Source organism: Schistosoma mansoni, chromosome 6 (assembly GCF_000237925.1).
Source record: "Schistosoma mansoni strain Puerto Rico chromosome 6, complete genome".
NCBI lineage: Eukaryota > Metazoa > Platyhelminthes > Trematoda > Strigeidida > Schistosomatidae > Schistosoma > Schistosoma mansoni.
The window spans coordinates 9,581,533-9,596,003 of NC_031500.1; the positions used below are offsets into that span (position 1 = coordinate 9,581,533).

General features: G+C 33.7%; 1 protein-coding gene across 1 annotated transcript; it reads left to right on the forward strand.

The window, feature by feature from the left end:
- Positions 1-2,949: 2,949 nt before the first annotated feature.
- Positions 2,950-13,772, forward strand: Smp_172460 (hypothetical protein; the record flags this gene model as incomplete). The annotated part of the gene is made up of 5 exons (XM_018798203.1): positions 2,950-3,012; positions 3,105-3,467; positions 8,455-9,006; positions 11,054-11,462; positions 13,579-13,772. The coding sequence occupies 5 exons, from the start codon at positions 2,950-2,952 to the stop codon at positions 13,770-13,772; spliced, it is 1,581 nt and encodes a 526-aa protein (XP_018653168.1).
- Between the last annotated feature and the right edge of the window lie 699 nt (positions 13,773-14,471).

Here is a 14,471-nt window from a genome sequence, read left to right on the forward strand (position 1 = left end):
GATCATGAGTCAATTGAAGCTAGACCACCATGGAAAACCTGGAAGTAATGGACGGGACCAAGATCGTGGATGCGCACTGCCGAGGAGTCCCAAAATAGGACCAAACGGCTGTCCAGTGCTTCTAGGTTTTTCATAGTGGTCTAGCTTCAATCAACTCATGATCTCAACTATTAAAATTACTATAGTATCCACAAAAACCCCTCTGAAATAAAATTATCATAATCATTAAAGTATATAAGACAAATCATTTAAGTGAATGACATAATTTCTCCCATTTCATTATTTATACCTTGAATGTAGTTTATTTTAAAACAATATTTATTCAACAAAAATTCTCTTAGCTTTTAAAACTCTCTATTATCCAATTCGTCATGCACTCTTGAAATCTCGTCAACATTCTTTTTTTGTTTCAGAGGGGTTTTTGTGGAGATTTCAGTATTTTCATAGTTAAAATCATGAGTCGATTGAAGCTAGACCACCAAGGAAAACCTGGAAGCACTGGACGGCCCTCTCGTTCTATTATGGGACTCCTCAGCAGTGTGCATCCACGATCCCACCTCGCGAGATTCGAACCCAGGACATACCAGTCTCACACCTGAGCACTTAACCACTAGACCACTGAGCCGGCATTCAACGGTGTTAATGTCTAACTTCAACTAATCCACAAAATTGAGCAACCGTTCACCAACTGTCTTCTGTGAGTTGATATCTCTACAACAGACCTGGTTGAACTTCACTGGTCACTGCTTCACACTAGAACTCCAGGAAATATCTCTTGAATTCAGTCACTAGTGAGCATATGATTATAGATCAGAAGGGATTTTGTGGATATTTCAGTATTTTCATAGTTATAATCATGAGTCAATTGAAGCTAGGCCACAAATCATTTAAGTGAATGACATAATTTCTCCCATTTCATTATTTATACCTTAAATGTAGTTTATTTTAAAACAATATTTATTTAACAAAAAATTCTCTTAGCTTTTAAACCTCTCCATGATCCAATTTGTCTTACTCTCATGAAATCTCGTCAACATACTTTCTTTTTCTTTGAAATTATGTTATAAACATTTTGAATATATACGCGCCAAAATATAATAAAAATCAATAATATTTATTGATTAATTAAATGATTGACATAAATTGAAAATGATTAAATTGATTCAATATTTCAAATAATGAATGGATAAATGAATAAATCATGTTTTTCTAATTGTTGTTGTTGTTGTTTATTTACTTCCAATATTATGGTTTCCAATTTTTTTTCTATATTTCTGTCTATTATCTATCTATCTATCATTTAAAGCTTTGTAACTAATTGAGACAATAAAAATATTTCGAATTCAATTCAATTGTTAGTTGACATGTAAGTGACTTTTTAATACGATAGAAATAGTCTGACTATTATAGTTAATTATGTTGATGAATATCAGTTGGATAATGTGAGAAAGTATTATACTTACAAACTAATGCATTTAATCATAAATATATAGGCTACTGTACTGAGTCACGACTGCCAACATCAACAGATATACTATTTATTACTAGTTATAAGAGTATTTTCCGTCTGTATTTGATTAGCCTTCCTTAATGTACATGCTCCTTGATGCGATGTGATTTACTTGATGTGTCCTGTCTGAATAGCACAAAACACACATCCTATATCCCACTATATACACTATTGTTTTAAAAACTGTAATGTTAATCTGAAATGTGAGATTTTTTTAAATCTCAATAAAATTTTAAACTTCATATATGCTTCACACAAAGTACACACATACTATTTGTTTGGATTTCTATCAGACAAATGTATTTATGTTCTTGAGTGGTTTCTGAAAAAAGGTAAATTTTGAAAAAGATTCCTAATTTGGTAACTGGTGTAAGTGGAAGGAAAACTCACTAATATAGATTTGTAACGGTGAAATGGTTTAAACTACGTAGGAATGAGTATTTATATTCTCATCACAGATGGAGCTTTGGCTATTACAAGCTCCCGTCTGCTTTGGGAGTCCTCATCTAAATGTATTTTAATGTTAATGAGAAGATAGGTTTCCATAGAGGGATAAAAACACCTATCCTGGCTTCTACTGCTTATCAATATCTAGAATCTTATTAAATAATTAATAAATGAAAGTTGAAGCTCTAAAACTAATTTATATTTACTGGGATTCATTCACCATAACATAATTCCGAACTGAAACCTGTGTCTATATCATTAATTGTTACAACCATACACTGACTAATCATAATGTAATCCAATAACAACTCAAATAACTTAATGGAATTATCAGATTATTTGATTGACAATAATTAGATGTGATTCCAACGTTCAACATCTTTTGTGCAGTGTTTCGGATAAATTAAACTTATTTTCATCTAAAGTAACTTTATCTATCACTGGATAAATGACTTATGCACTGTAAATTTACGTAGCGTATTTTTATGACTGAAAAGGTTTAGTAGCGAACGTAACTGAAGATCGGTCATCAATATCGTTTAATTTACTACAAACATTAGAATGAAGAGTTTAGCCAACAGACAATTATTAACCAAATCACTACATGTTTCACTAAAAGTAGCGTTCACTACGCCATAACACTACAATCACGCTCATTTTTGTGATTTTGTATCACGGTTTTTGGGTATGAAAAATAAATGATACGCCCACAAAATAATTAACCAATAATTGTAATGTATATTTTTAAGTTAGATCATATGACCTTGACCACTTCAAGGACAAACATCCACGTAATTGACACGCCCTAAATGCGTGACTGCCAGCTGACTCAATTTTGATTGGCTGAATTAATTAATATTTAATATCCTTAGTCTATTCATTGGTCAGCTAAATTTCGGATACAAGTGATGGGGCGTGCCAAATGATAAATTAACGTGGTTATAAATTTACGTCATTCCATCTAAACTACCACGCGAACTCTAGTTTTACTCATGGGTATAGCCTACGAATCTATATCCTTACCTGGAGCGACAGTAGATTCGGGATTCGATGAAGTTAGTTTTCAACTATTTCAAACAACATTGTATATTTGCTATCGTATTTATCTTTTTTTCTTTTTACTAATTATGCGAGGTTTGTTTTACAGATTAATGAATTGCAAGCTGCTGAAGTTTTATTATCACTGGCCAAAGGTTCAATATTTCCACAAAATAAATTATCAATAAACCAAAATTCTTATTGTTTTCAATATCATCGAAATATGTTTAAAGAGTCAGTTATACAAAAAACAGAAGAAAATGAACAAAGGAATAAATCTCAATCCTACTTAACATCATTAGATAAAAATTTACATCGGAATATAAAATTTAAACTTCACCGAATTAAATCTTTAACTAATAAGAAGTCACTATCATCAATTAATTTCGATAAGGTGCAACAAATTCCGGAAACTATTCCTCAGCAAAATGTCAGTTCATTTAACTCTATCTTGAATACACCTAATGTGCAAGTGAGTTAGTTATACTAAGTATTAATATTTTTATTATTATGAATAATATTTTAAGAATGAAACATTGGAAGATGAAGTCGATAGCACAGCCTAATACTTCTATTTAGTCCGTAGACTTGTATTTTACCATAGGTTATATATATATATACTGACTTCTCACCTCTTGAAAAAATTAGGTTAATGACGACATCATTGAATAGTTTGGAAAAATCTTTCCCTATTGTTGATATAGGCTGTTTAAACCCACTTTTATTCAGTTTTAAATCATAGAACAACAGTGGATCTATTCATGGATGAATTACAATTTGATGACACTAACCGACCAGGTCTAAGACTGCGTGTATTGAATCCATACATTCATATGAGTGAATGGATATCATTCATTTTTGACATTATGACTGATATCAGAATATGGTGAAAACCCTAAATCTTAATTTTAATTCTTGCTAATTTATAACCCTATTTCGAACCTAGTAAATTGTCCAAGTTTCTTATGGTCACTTTAATATCACCCAAAGGTTGTCCATAAACACCAGTCTCACCGGTTATATTTTTTACTGAGAACCTATTATTTTTATTTCAGTTTGGTGAAACGTTTTACTCAATTAGCGTGTGTCGACTAATTAAGGAACTATACATCGTCGCCAAGTTAAATTTTCCATTTTTTTACTGCAGACCATATTTACACGAGAGCCTATCGAAATCTATCTCTAAAGTTTATCACAATACTTAATGCACTCCATGAAAAGTAATTTTTCACAATTTATTTACATATTCTAAATTAAAATATCTCCCTTAAAGTATTTCTTACTTTGTAATAATTTAATTGGGCTGGGGATAAACTCCACGTTGTCAAGTCATCTAAGTATATCGTAGTCAGTAATTACGGTTATGTTTTCTTTGATTTAGTTACCCAATTGTAAATATTTTGGAATAATTTCTATTATACAATTAATTGGAGGTATGAATTTTCCGAATTGTAAGTTTTCTTCTATCATTACTGACTGCCCTACACTTAACACGTCCATAGCGTGATGGAGTGGTATTTTCGCCATAGAAAACTATATTTTCCATGTAAGCCAGCATAAAGGATAGAAAATGAAATACGCCCTCCATCACTGATTATGATAGTGTAAATAATAATTCCCGATTCATTTTGTTTGGTTGCTAGGTACAAGTTCCAAATTGGAAACGAGAGTGGAGTTTATCTTTACCCTTTAATTGCTTCCATTAGAAGTAGGCTATACCTCTGACCCTGGACGACCCATCAACCAATCAGAAGTCAGTACTAAGAAAGTTATGCTAAGAAAGTGATTAAAACAGAATGGCTAAACAATTTTGTCATGAATAATGTGGCGTTGTTACTTGCTGAATTATTTATTAAATTAAATGAAAAAGAGTTATGTATACGAGTAGGGCCTGTAAGTTATGATTACGATTAGGAATTAGGGTAAGCCTAAGAATACCCATTGATCAGTGTAAAACTACAGAGCTCTTTCTCGTCAAGATCCAAAGAATCACTGAATGTCGTCCCTAGAGTTCTCTATTTTTTTCATGTTGGTGTGAGTAAAGTATATGAATGACTTCAAACTATATTTTAGCCAGCGAGAATGCAAATTGTAGTTATAAAATTACTTATTATAAAGAAAGGAATATATTGCACAGATTTTATATGAATAATGAGCACTTATGCATGAGTTGTTAGAGTTTTTATCACGAAGTGCAATGATAAATTTCGGACCAAAATTTGATTAGTTCTTCCAAGTACTTTACTTCCTCCATCATGTTTATCAATATTAGGCGTATCAGTGGCTAACATTGGTAAATTATACTCATTCCGTACCTATGTTTTAGTTAGTTTCAAGCTATCCTTCATGGCTCTTAGAATTTCCCTCAAAATAACAAAGCCACCAAGTCAAGTCAGATAAGTTCGGAATTAAATTCTACTTCTGTCCCTTCTTAGAGCCAAATCTCATCCTATAAATGACTTGTCAATTGGCTAAAGTATTTAAGGTATGGAAGATAAGTCAGTATATAAGGTTGACAACTCATTTCGACTAATGTCATGCCCAATACTGTATAGCCATTGCATGTTTAGTAAAAGACGGAAGTTATTTGACCAAAATCTTGCTGTGATGTGGTACTATTCAATGAATGTTCTACCTGTTTATCTGATAACTACGGAAATTTTGATATTGAGTTTTAATAGGAATCCATAGCTCTTATTCTTCTATTTTCCTTATCATTCTTGAGCCGACTTCTATATGTTTTTAATCGATTTTAAATCACAAACTGATCTTGGACAATCATTGAAAACATGGAAGCACTATACAAACTTTTAGTTTAGCTATGGGATACTTCAGTAGTATGTCTCCACATCCCTGGATCCGGGAATGGAAACCAAGACCTGTCTCGCACACGAATGCTTAACTTCTAGACTATTGAGCTACCATCCAACGCTGTCATTGTTTAACTCCAATCTTATCACGATATTGCGCTATCATCTCCTATTGCTTGTGGTGAATAACTGTCCCACATTCTACATGACTGAACTCCACTGGTCATGGTTTTTTAGTAGAAGTCCAGGAAATCCATTAAGAAGTTAATCACTTGTGAGGATGTGTTTATTATCAGTATAGGGTTTTGTGAAGACTAGAATCTTCATAGATTTTAAACTATCAACTGCTCTCTATGATCGCTTTTTAGTATTGCTGTTAATACTATGATTTAAACTGCTTCATTTCTCTTTTTTATCTCCAATCGTTATGCTGACGAGAAGTATTTATTTATTTATTTATTTAAACACACAAATATTGGTACAAGGAAGCACCAGATAAATATGCGCCACACAAATCTCATTTGATTTGTGTGAGGGCTGTGATACTGCCCAGGTGCCCAGACTGAAGCAGGTGGTTTTCTTAGGGGGCCACACCCGGAGCCTTTAACCTAAAGATCTGATCCACAAAACAGTGGAGCATCGTGAGGAGATGCAGTCCCATGTTATCCAGTGACCAACGATTGATTCATACGCCATTTGTTCCTTCAGGATACTGGAGTTAGCCCATGTGCACCATTGGTTTGGAATGAGGGTTTTCCAACTCCCCTCGGTGGACTCGCTTTGTCCACCAACCCGGTTGAATCGCCGGACATTCGCTTTTCGTCCTCTCAATTTCGTAAACACCAGTGGTACGAGAAGGCAGTGAGTGGGACTTCCCTGTCAGAGGATATATATTCGCGTGGCCATATGAGAGCATTTGGAGAGGGAGAGCGGACTCTCCCCACTCTCGGCCGTACCAGGGCATTTGGGGGCAACGACGAGAAATATTTGAGCTTGTTCAAACCTACATTTATTTAAAATTTCTTCGTGGTTTAGTACTGATTGACTAACCGACCAACTATTGGTCTGAAAATAAATTGTGATCCATCAGACTATTAGAGTAGATTCTATCTAATAAAGAGAGGGAACTCTTTGATTTAATTTGTAATAGTTCGGATTGTCCCGCTATTGATATTTTGACTTGAATTTGATCAGCCTTAGTTGAAATACGTGCATCCTGTCCCGATTGCTTCAGTATAGCTCCTCTCAGCTCCTCCCCTGGTTCTCACATCTTTCATTGTCCTTCGGAATTTTTTATTAATGCAAATATGATCTATATTGTTCTCTGTGGTGTGGTCCGGTGAGATCCATGCAGCTTTGTGTATGCGCTTGTGTGGGGATATTGTGCCGCCTATAACCAATTTGTTCAATGCACATAGATTTGCAAATCTCTCTCCACTTTCATTTATCTCCTAGTCCATGTCGTCCAATTATATCGTCATATCCTGTGTTGTCCACTCCGACTTTAGCATGTAGATCTCCCATCAGGATGGTGAGGTCCTTTTTTGAACACTTCGCTATGATTGATTGCAGCTTTTCATAGAGCTGATCTTTATCGTCGTCGTTGCTATCATTCGTGGGTGCATAACATCGGATAACATTCATTGTGATTCCCTCCTTTTTTATTTTGGAGGATACTTTGATAATTCTGGATCCATGAGATTCCCATCCTACAAGTGCATTTCGTGCTTCTTTGGGCAGCATTAGAGCAACTCCCTGAGTGTGTGCAACATTTTCCTCTTCGTGACCAGAGTACAGCAGCATCTCTCCTGTACATAGCCTTTGTTGTCCAGCTTGTGTCCAATGGGTTTCGCTGATTCCAAGTACTGCCAATTTGTATTTTCTCATTTCAATTGCTATTTGACTGGTCTTCCTGGTCTCCCACATTGCCCGGACGTTCCATGTACCTATTTTGATTGTTGCTCTGGTTGTTAGAAGGGGTATCGGCTTCGTGACTTCAGAAGAATCTCGGTTTTCATCATGAGACGTCATAACTCTCCCTTCAACTCCCAAAGCAGAGTTTAAATGGTTTAAATTGTTTAATTCAATTAGCGATTTTTTAGCGCGTTAGTTTTCTACGGGATGGGGTCGCTAATCCCATGCCCAATCCCCCTCTTTTACCGGGGCTTGGGACTGGCAGTAACTTTAGAAGAGATACAGGTGGAGTTGTAAACCCTCTATATTTAAAAATTATCAGTGCTCTTCAGATAGACGAAACCCTAAATATGGTAATCAAAGATGGATAGTGGCTAGCAGTGGAATCCGGGACGCGCGTTTCATCCTATTTGGGACTCGTCAGCTGGATGTACCTGCATCTCAGAGTTGATGTTCACTCTGAGACTCGAACCCAGTACTTTTCGCTTCAAACGCCACCTAGTTATCCACTCGCCCACTAAGTCCTGATAGCTACTTAAAATCTTAAATACTTGTTTACTAATAAAACGTTTAAACATTAATTTTGTGATAATAACTAATTAAATTTCAACAATCAATGTTTTATTCATTCAACTCATTGATAGTCATTACCATTTTAAATAATAATCGAATATGACTGTATTTACTTTAATGTTTGTGTATTTTTTTCTTTGGACTTTTAAAAAACACTCTTAGATATCAAATCCTCCTTTAGAAACACCAAGCAAAGAACAAGTATCTTTCTACAATCATCAATCTTCTATGAATAATTTAAACACTAATTGGTCAAATAATCTACCTATTATTACTGATGAATCTCACCTGCCATCTAAGTCATTTCAACAAATGGATGAAAATTCTTCTAATTCTAAGCATATCCCATTGATTAATCAAACAAATCAATGTATTATTGATCAACAATCCGATAACCGAGTTAGTTTTACTCTTTGGAATGATTGTGAACTTTCTCCTACAGCTTCTACGTCTTTAAATTGTGAAAATGATAATCACAACAGTGTTGAACAACACCAATACATTTTGAATCGGTTACTTCATACTAACTCTGATCTTACAACATTAGTGCATTCATCATTATCATCATCAACGACAACAGATGATACATTTCGATCATCTAATTCAGATTCACAGCTTTTACGATATGATTTAAATGATATTCCTCAATGTACACTAACTTATTATTATGATAAAATGGTTGATAGACAACCTATGAATGAAACAATAACATCTGTAAGTTTCTTTTGTCTTTTTCCTTTACTTTTCTTATGAGGAATGATAATTCCTAAACTATTCTGGAAAGTGTTGATAGGATTAGAGGAAAATCAAGTTTTTGACTAGAATTTAAACTATCAATATCAAACAAATCTTGATACATATTGGGTTCAAATCTGTATAAATTAAGGAGTATGTAATTGTTAGCAGGGTAGAATTCTATCTATCTCTGGTTAGCCTCAAATCAGAATACGTTAACTGGTTCATTTTCAAACCAATCAGCTCTAGTAGACTAACCGTGATGTAATACGATACTATATAAACCGTAATTAATTGACTATTGTATCTTTGTCACTTGGGTTATTGGAATAGATTTTATCAGCTTTTAATTTACGAAAAGTCCAGTGAAGTTTTGTGTTCTAGAAATGCCTGACAGTAGAAAAACATAAACGGTATAGTAAAAGGCTTTTAAATAAAACAATAACAACAGTTCAATACTTATTCAGTTTTCAGCTGATAGTCAGCACTATCCTCAGACGCACTACTTTTGATCTACATGATTGTAACTGTTTGTCATTTGTATTTCTTCATCAATCCTATTTGGAACATTTACGTAATCGGTGTTTTTGTGACACTACTACTTCTTAATAAGTAGTATGCGCTCCCTATCGTAAAAGTGTATGGATATTGAGATATTATTTTATAACTTCAGATAAATGCACCCAGTATTTAATCCAATGTCGAAACTGTTGTAATATCAGCTATGTTCAGGCTTGATTGATGTAAGGGTTTACGTTCAAAAATGATTGAAAACAATGATGTTATTAAGGATGATAATGATGGTTATGTAACTGTTCAGACAACAAATAAGAAGTATCTATCACCGTTCACCGTCATGTCGTTAAGTTGACCCACTAAACTACTGAGTTAATTTTGTGCTTCATTCGTTCGTATACAGTAAATAGGTGTTTCTAAAGTTACAAATAATCTTTGTAATCTTGAAGCTTCTAAGAAATATGCTGAAATCGGTTATCAAATTATTCTGAAAGCAAATTACAAAATGCATATCGATTTACAACCACAACCAGGTTGATATAGATAACAGTGTTACATGTCAAGGGCAGGTATATGAATTTATATTATTTAAGATACAGTCCAAAAATTGTTTAGGTTGTACGTTCTTTACATACAGGCACCAGTTGGGGATCATTAAGATAATCATTACTTTCGATACAGCTTTCGAAAAATTTGATCTCACATTTCACTAACGCAAGCTTGACGGTGTGACGTAAGAACCCATCGAGTTCCTTCATCGTCATTTGGTCCTTTCATTTCTTCGATTGATATATAATTCCCATTCAAACATTAAAAATTAAAAACACGAAGTTCAGCGAAGGGATCTGTTTTCAATTGTTTATGAAGTTTTAAAACACTCTATTTGTTATAATTAACTTAAAGCATTTTTTTAAAGTTTCTCAAACAACTGTAAATATCTCTTAACCTGATCAGTATTACTGATAATTTTCAATTGTTCATGAAGTCATGAGTCAGTTGAAGCTAGACCACCGCGGAAAACCTGGAAACACTGGACGGCGCTTTCGTTCAACCCCCTTGTCCTATGCTCACTAGTGACTGGCTCCATGAGGTATTTCCTGGAGTTCTAGTGAGAAGCAGTAACCAGTGGAGTTCAACCAGGTCTGTTGGGAGATATCAACTCACTGAAGACATTGATGAAATGGTTGCTCAACTTCGTGGATTGGTTGAAGTTAGACATTAACACCGTTGGATGCCGGTCGGCTCAGTAGTTTATCAGTCAAATGCTCTGGCGCTAAACTGATAGGTCCTGTCCTGGGTTGGAATCTCGCGAGGTGGGATCGTGGATGCGCACTTCTGAGGAGTCCCAAAATAGGACGAGAGAGCCATCCAGTGCTTCTAGGTTTTCCACGGTGGTCTAGCTTCAATTGACTCATGATTTCAACTATATATAAAAATTACTAAAAATCTCCACAGAAAACCCCTTGTTCATGAAATCGTCAAAAAAAACAATTTTTTCTTTGTATTTTAGAGAAACCGTGACAGTTATTTATCAGTTATTTCTAGCCCATCATGTAATGAACAATGTTGTACTAATGTGTACCAAAATTGTCAAAATTTCACTCCAACTGTAATTAAAGATACATCAAGCATCAAATTACAAGATACACCAACTGATTTGGTATTTTCAAATGTGAACTGTTCAACTGTTTCATATTGTACTATGATGACACCACACATTACTAATACTAATAATGCAATCATTGCCAATCTCACTATTCCAGTGGATAGTAATAATAGTAATCCTATTGATATTGATAACAATAACAATCATAATAATGGCTTAGGAAGAGTGAAATCTCATCGATGCAACTTTGATGGTTGCACAAAAGCTTATTTCAAAAGTTCTCATCTCAAAGCTCATATCCGTGTTCATACAGGTAGGAGACTTTTCAAAAATCTAATCAATTTTACATACTGTTGATATTCAGGTTTAAAACATTAATTTTCCACAGGTTTATTAATAAAATGAAAAACTTATATGTACCTAGGGTCAGTTGTACCTGAACAAATGATATTAATGTTTTGTTTCTCTAAATTGATATCGTAATGTTTAGTAGTGACTCATGATGAATCCGTCTGTCTCCTTCTACAGCCTGTCAAACTAGAACACTAGGAAAACCAGCCACTTTACTCTGCACATTGACTCAAAAACTCACATGATCATATACATGAATTAAATGATCAAGACTCACCATACATAAATAAGAAATTACATGTAACCAACTGGAATGTTTTAAGGTTCAAATTCTAAACAACAAGCTTTTAATTCATTTACAATAACTTGAGAACATAAGGTGATATAGCTATAATCAATGGTGCAAATGGAAGCTCGTAAGAAGATATCAGTTAGCGTTATCGTAACAAAAAAGACAGAATATCGGTCTCGTCCTATTTTCACACTTACTAACATTCTATTTTGGTTGCAAGCTTAATACTATAAAGTCCGTGAGTAGAAAATTTGTATTCACTTTTCCTAAATTCAGTCGATCCACGATATAAATCCAGTTATCATCTTACGTTATCAGTGAATAACCTCATCATTATAGACTTATTTGACTCTACAAGTAATATCTCATTAGAACTAATAGAAAGTCTATGTGATGAATATACATACTAATAAATCACTACGTTAAGAGTATCACAGTAGGTCATTAAGACTGAATTTAAAAGTAATGTGTGGAACAAGACTCATTAGGTGATTGAAGGTAGTTGATAGAAAACCCTGGATCTAGTTTTCTTGATAGCTGTCATTCGTCAACAAGGCGTATTTGCAATCTTTAATAGATCTGACGCTCCATAAATAACTCAATCCCGTATCACACAGCATCTCAGTCTGAAGCTAGACAGCTTGAATTGTTTACGTAGTGTCAATTAACTCGAAGTCGTGTTCACATTTCAACTTAATCGATAGAGTTTTGTTTGACAAAAATGAAACGGGCACTATTCAATGGCCAATTAGCTATAAAGCTAGTCAATTTATCGGTTTAATTATGAATGTTCATAGTTCCAGTAAACTTACACTGCCCTCCTCAAACCTATAATTCTCAGTGTGAGTAAACCGGGATAAACAAGTCATCTAGGACATTGAATTTAATTGATTGCGTAATGTCGCTAACTTTCAATTTGTTTCATAAAATTTATTTCGACCTACGATCTGTATAGTAAGCCCCAAAAATCAACAACATTTATAATTCAAAGAATGCATGGTGTTAATAAATTTAAATTTTTGTCATCCTTCCTTCAGTCAAAGTATAATATATACCGACAACCTTGAGCCAACAAATCAGAGTCAAGGTAACACCTCATGTAATTTGTACAAAATTTAAAGTGAAGTTATAAATAACGTGTGTTATTATTTACAAAGTGATAATTTGCAATATTTGGTTGATAAACGCATTACGCAACTGAAAAATGAATTTATGATGGTGCTTAAGATAAGCAACAAAGTAAACCTCCTCCTAAGACAGATTGTATGTTGAAGTACTTGATGTAATTCAATACATAGTCAAGAGTGTTTGGTGAAGCTAGATCATATTCTCCCATTCTCAATCCTACTCGAAATCTCCACCCAATGTTTCTCATATTCGTGAAACGAAGGTGGCAAAGTATTACACTTTAACTGATGTCAGTTCGTGTTGAAAACACTGACTGTAATTAGTAAACCCAACTCAGAAATCCAACCTTCCTACATTATAATTGATGTCAGTTGGTGACGAAAACACCGTATAGAGTGACAACCCCAAATCACAACATGAACCCGATCCCTGATATATATTTATGTATGCAAACGTGACGTTTTCATTTCACTACAAGTGATAATTTGACATGTGAGGGTTGATTACTCAAATCAAAGTTATTATTGCATTGATATTTCATTGGTTTATATTGTTAATTGTTTTATAACTAATCAATGTTTCCTTACTGAATGAAAAATTGTCCAATTTTTTGTCAGTATAGTACACTTTTCCCCTTCCTTTATTTAATCTTCCCCAGGGGAAAAACCTTATATTTGTGATTGGAATCATTGTAATCGAAAATTTGCTCGTTCAGATGAATTATCCCGTCACCGTAGAGCTCATACAGGTGAACGTAATTTTATTTGTCAACGTTGTCCACGACGATTTACCCGTAGTGATCATCTTAGTAAACATTTACGGCGACATAATTCCCCAGTTCCATTAAAATAAAATAAAAACAAGTCAAATAATATACTAACAAAATCAATTTGTATATATACATATTTGATTATCTAAGAGTTACATTTCTGGAATCATCTGTTGAACTATTCTCCTATTTTTATTTGCTAATTAGGCATACATTTGTATACCATATTGGTATTATGTTGTGTATTACAGATTATTCAGATATAATATTATTTATCATTTGTTTTAACCAGAAGAATTCATCAATCCATTCAATGATGTATACAGTTCGCCAATATGTACCCTTGATTCTTGTTCTTGTTCAGTGTCTTTTCTTACGGGGATTGCATCAAAGAAAACAACTCCATATGTATGTAGATATCTGTTTTCTTGTGTGTATCTTCAAATCCATGAAAACAATATCGTTAACTATTCATTTTATAATCAAACTTCCATTTGTGAAATCAACTCATATGGATCCTAGAAAAGACTTTCATTGTTTCGTCTTTTTCCTTCTTTTTGCTAATCAGAAAACTTTTTTTTCATTTCCTGTTTTTTTTATCTATGTGTGCGCCTGTGTACGATTTCATCATTATTTTGCCTTACAGTAATTTGTACATCGGACTTAAATGGTCATATACTTTACTGCTTTCAATATATATGTATATGTATTTTCCAATGATGAACCAAAGATTAAGGAGCTGATTACTATTATTATTATTATTATTATTATTATTATCATTT